This window comes from Bison bison, unplaced genomic scaffold (genome assembly GCF_000754665.1).
Source record: "Bison bison bison isolate TAMUID 2011002044 unplaced genomic scaffold, Bison_UMD1.0 scf7180017858770, whole genome shotgun sequence".
Lineage (NCBI taxonomy): Eukaryota > Metazoa > Chordata > Mammalia > Artiodactyla > Bovidae > Bison > Bison bison.
In genome coordinates, this window is record NW_011489342.1 from 979,984 (window position 1) to 985,761 (window position 5,778).

The 5,778-nt window shown below is 39.2% G+C and overlaps 1 protein-coding gene across 1 annotated transcript in view; it reads left to right on the forward strand.

Moving 5' to 3' along the window:
* Nucleotides 1-5,778, forward strand: part of PDE1C (phosphodiesterase 1C, calmodulin-dependent 70kDa) — a 332,028-nt gene that overhangs the window by 229,204 nt on the left and 97,046 nt on the right. Inside the window, exons 9-10 of the mRNA XM_010829092.1 lie at nt 240-340; nt 3,210-3,338. Coding sequence (XP_010827394.1) covers nt 240-340; nt 3,210-3,338 — 230 coding nt within the window. The remainder of the gene's footprint in view (nt 1-239; nt 341-3,209; nt 3,339-5,778) is intronic.

The window sequence follows — 5,778 nt, forward strand, 5'->3', positions numbered from 1 at the left end:
ACCTACTAGTTAGCTCCCTCAACCGTGCTAGGCAGGCTGTTTTCAAATCACACATTCCCCAGTCTCCTTACTGAAGGGAAAAAAAAAACAACCATTTCTGTCTGTCAGAAACGCGTGTTTGGCAACAGCTTGCCAGCTGCAGGGTGGATAGGCAGCAATGTGGGTGTGTTGTCAGCAAGCTGAAGACTTTGTCTGAGAAGCAGGCAGATTATGTGATTGCTCTGTAATCTCCTTTTCAGAACTGGCTGACGGAGCTGGAGATCTTTGCTATAATCTTCTCAGCTGCCATCCATGACTATGAGCACACCGGAACCACCAACAATTTCCACATTCAGACCCGGTGAGGATGTTGAAATGTTTGGAAAAGAGGCAAGAGGGGTCAGGGATAGAGTGTGGAAGTCAGAGAGGGGCAGCCACCTTTCTTTTGCATGGTGGCTCTATTTTGAGTTTCTGAAGAAAAAATAAAATGAACTTATATAACAAGAGATCAGCTGGGTCAGCTTCAATCAAAACCTAAGAATTAAAGAAACCATTTGCTCCTGATTCTCCTATGTTATTCACATTAAATATGGATATACTTCTCTTAGTCACTTCAATCATGTCCAAATCTTTGCGACCCCGTGAACTGTAGCTCACCAGGCTCCTCTGTCCATGGAATTCTCCAGGCAAGAATACTGGAGTGGGTTGCCATTCTCTTCTTCAGGGATCTTTCCAACCCAGGGATCGAACCCACTTCTCTTGCGTCTCAAGCAGATTCTTTGCCACCTGAGCCACCAGGGAAGATCTATTCTCTAGTCCAATGCTAGCTATTTATGTAGGTATGGGCTATGCATATTCTTTGTTGTTGTTCAGTCCCTAAGTCATGTCCAACTCTTTGTGACCCCATGGACTGCAGCACATCAGGCTTCCCTGTCCTCCACTATCTCCCAGAGTTTGCTCAAGTTCATGTCCATTGAGTTGGTGATGCCATCTAACCATGCGTACTGTACCCATTTCTAATAGGAGGTGAAAAAATTTACATTAAAGGTGCAGATACCATGTAGGCTAAATCAGGGAGGACAGGCAAGGATTGAAGTAATTCTCTTGACATTAGCAATAGCAGAGCCATCTTACCCTCTGACCTCAGGGATTCTGCTGATGCTTTTCTCATCCTCCCTGATTTCATCTCTGCCCTATTCAGGGGGTATGTCACTCCCCGACACATGGCTTTGGGAGCTAGGTGGTCTCTTTGTAGGCCACTTTGCACCCTCTGTAAGGAGCTTCACAGGTAGACACAAACCTCTGTGGAGCATATTAAATATAGGTCCGGGTGCCTCCCTCAGAACCTCTTCATTGTAACAGACATCACAAATCGATTGTGGTAATTTTTTTCTTACCAAACTGCAGATTTGTCTTTAGTATTCCTCTCGGCACAGAATTCCAGGCAAGCAGTACAGTCAATTGTCATTTCCGTTTAGGGTAAAACCTTATCTGCCTTCTCCTGGTCTAAGAACTTAACCTCTCTTACGACAATGATGTAGAACTGGAGAGACTCTTGACAGTAGGATTAATTGGATCTTGACATAGAAATCAAAAGAAGGTAGAACTGGAAAAAGGCAGTGAGACACAGAGAAAGAATATTGTGGAGAGGGTTGAGTTTAACGCTAAAATACTTGCTGTATTGAAAGGCAGGTGCACACTCCAGATATATTTGTGTTTGTTAAGTCATTCTACATGTGTTTAATGAAGCCAGCACTTAATTATGGGGCACACAAAAGAAGACAATATCATCCGATCTCTTGTTTTGAAGGGCATTTCAATAGAATGGAAGTGGACAAAAGGTCTTCAGCCACATGCTTCATTTTCTGCTTTCTGCCTCCTCATAGAGTGTCTCAGCTGCTGTGGAGCAGCTTTCTGTAGCTTTGTTGCAAGACCTTTGAATACAGGGATTCCACAGAGCATCTCTGTTTAATAGGTATCTGCCAGTGGAGCCTTGACAGAGATGGTGGTGAATAGCACCTGCTGAAGGAAGAGAGGTGGGTGGAACATTTGTACCTGGATCTTGGCTGGAGAGCAATGTCAAAACTAGTCACAACTCAGAGGAAAATGGCTTAATTACAGTAGTTAGAAAATAACTTAATGTCACAAAATACACGTCAATTGGTGCCTTACTTACTCAATGGATGTTAAGATTAGATCTTCCACCTCCTCGGGATTTGCTTGTTTTGTGTTATCTCCACTGGAGTGGGAAAATTCCAGAGGGTTCAGTTGGGCTTGGTTTGGAATGACATTTAAACTTTCATCTTCTTTAACTGAGTTTTATCCATAGCATCTTTGCCTCTGAGATCCTTGTTTAGGAAAGTAAATATGTGACCAGGTTCTTTGCTCTTCGATGGGCAGACTGTTGAGCCTAACACTTTCAAGGTATTCTACATACATTCCAAAGTTTGGAATGTGAATGATACTTGGAAGTTATCTTGAGGGGAAATGGCTGAAGTGTCAGAATACATTGCCTTTATTCAAACCCTGAAAGCCACTGTGGAGCTCTGCAGACTCTCAGTGTATATATCTGGGGCTCAGTTTCCTTCATGAGAAATGAACAAGCTCTAATAATCTAAAGTTTCATTAAATTAAATGTATTAAAATAGTATACCTCCCTATGTTGGTGTCATTCAACTGTTTGAGGAAGCGACTAACAATTGTCATATAACCCTTATATTTTTTATTCTCAACTTCCCATGTATGACTTTCACATGGCAAAATTTTAAGATCAAGCTACTAACAAAAGAACTTGCAAACTGTACCTTCCAGGTGGTATGTGTTCAGAGAATTACAACTAAAACAAATAAACACATTCTCTCATTGAATAAAATAAAAATAATCATTTCAGAAAATATAAGGAAGTTTGACATGACCTGCATTTAAAAAAAAAAATCACCTTTGCTACCACACAGGTAATTGAGATCTTATTATAGAATAACTTTTAGAGAGTTCTCAAGTTGGATATCACATGTGAAATAATATCCATATATTGACATTTCAATACCATACAAACATCAATTGATAAATTGTAGTGTTGGTGTTAGCTTTTTGATTGATATAAATGACATGGGGCCAGGTTAATTGCTAAAATAGGATAAAAAGATGTTGTATTTCTATCTTTAGGAGAGTTACCTGAAAAATCTCAGCTGTTCAACATCCCAAATTATTTTTCTTGGCTTTCTGTTCAGGTCTGACCCAGCAATTCTGTACAATGATAGGTCTGTTTTAGAAAATCACCATTTAAGTGCAGCCTATCGCCTTCTACAGGAGGATGAGGAAATGAATATTTTGATCAACCTCTCGAAGGATGACTGGAGGTAAGGATGAGCCACAAGAGAGTTTTGGAAGCCAGGTAAGGAGTGGTGAGATGAGATGAAGTGTGCTTGTTTTGAAGAAAATAATACTCTGAAGTTTTTCTTGCTGTTTATTTCTCTTTTTTTTTCTTGACACAAATATTCAAATATATTGTAGGCACTTTGGACATATTTGCTATTGGTTACCTTAAGAAACTAGTATTTTGATCTTAAATGAATTTTTTCATTTAACATATTTTTGTCATTTTATTTTTGATTGGACTTCTTAAAAAAATCTTTCAAAATTTGCTAAGGAAATTGACACTTTAAAATAATCATGAGTACTTAATTCTGTCACCTTTGAATTCTGTCAAAGCTCTACTTGGGTAGAGCTGAGTTTGAATACACAATCATTTATTAGCTATCTGTCATTTAGGAAGCTACTCAACCCCATTACACCTTTTAAAAATTTAATTTATAGAAAATTTATAATAACATTTACCTTATAATTTGGTTAGGGTAATAATAAATGCTAAAATCCATCTAAAATGCTTAATTCACTTTGTGATACATATAGCAAGCCTGTGGATCATTGTAGCTGTTAATGTAGGGTCAAGATGTTTCAAAACTTGTAGGAAAAGTCATTTAAATGCTTAAAAGCTTCTGAATCTACTGTGGTGCAAATAATACTTGTATTTTAATTAAACAATTTGTTGTTTATTGAATATCTCTGGGTCGTTATACAAGGATTCAGAGAAATAAGCCATTCTGAACAAACAAATCGGAAACTGATATTCAGGAAGAGTTGGCTATTAGTTTCCATGCAGCTCTAGTTCATTAAAACCTAGAGGAGTATTTGTCTTGGATTTTATTGGAAAATGGTAGATTTAAGAAGCATCTAAAAATGCAGAGCATTTCAGTGAATCAATGCAAAGCTTTCAGAAAAAGGAGCCCTCTATTCAATTTAAATGTTTGTAAAAGTATAATGAAAAATTTGAATATGGCAGAGAACAGCTTTACACATATTCAGATGTGTCCTGGTTTTGAAGGATTTGTGCTTGTTTAGATCCTGTATGTTCCTGGTCTCAGGACAGTCTAATGAAGTGCTCCAGAGCTTACATGATTACCTCTTTTTTTTTTCTTTCTTTCTTTCTTCCCACCTTCCCTTCCTTTCTTCCTTACTTTTCTTATCCCAAGGGAGGGAAACAGGGCGGCAAAGTTGGGTAGGTGCATTCTAGAACTCCATGAATCCTAAAGAAAGTTCAGCAAGGCTATCAGGAAGTTCTTGAGCCACAGTCAGCCATCAGAGGAGTTCCATGTCTCCCAGGAAGAGATACCCTCAGTCACCTGATGCAGCCCAGGGAAACATGACCTTGGGCGAAAACGGCAATAGTTTTCAGAATGTAGTAGCTGAGGCCCATGGCCAATTAAAGTCCTGTAGTTGGAAGTCTGTGTGGTATATTCTCATGGCCACTATCTCATGGAGATTAAAATATTACACTATGCTATGCTAAGTCACTTCAGTTGTGTCCAACTCTGTGTGACCCCATAGACGGCAGCCACCAGGCTCCCCCGTCCCTGAGATTCTCCAGGCAAGAACACTGGAGTGGGTTGCCATTTCCTTCTCCAATGCATGAAAGTGAAAAGTAAAAGCGAAGTCGCTCAGTCGTGTCCGACTCCTAGCGACCCCATGGACTGCAACCCACCAGGCTCCTCCATCCATGGGACTCTCTAGGCAAGAGTACTGGAGTGGGGTGCCATTGCCTTCTCCGAAAATATTACACTAAATTATGGCTGCATAATATCCCATCTGTGGAAGTGCCATAATTAGTTTTGAATGTGTGAGTATGGGTACATTTGTGTGTTTGGGTTATTATGAAGAATCCTACAATGAATATCTCTTTAATGTATTTTTATGTGTAGAATTAATGCATCACAGAATGTTTGATGTTTTAAAGTTCTTGTTGAACTTTGTCAAATTGCTTTCAGGTAATGTGCTGATACTGCTGGCCTGTGGGATTTGTGGGCATATGGGAGTTAAGGCTGGATGGGCATAATTGCCTCTTAACCTATTTTCAAAGTACAGATATGCCACTTCTCTTATCTATAGTTTTGTTAAGGATTTTCTATTTCTACTTAACTATATGTTTGTCAGAATTTAGTTATGCTATTTGTGCTTCCACTTTGCTATGATCATGAGCCTCATTCATTGTTTAGTGTACTGCTATGTTAGGGAGGCTGATTTTGGCAATATCTAAACCCAGAATCATTGCAACACACCGGAACATATCAGTTCACACTGGAATACACTAACATCCACCAATGCAAATATCCTAATTATTTATCATTAGCCCTGTAAAGTCATACTCAAAATTCTCCAAGCCAGGCTTCAGCAATATGTGAACGTGAACTTCCAGATGTTCAAGCTGGTTTTAGAAAAGGCAGAGGAACCAGAGATCAAATT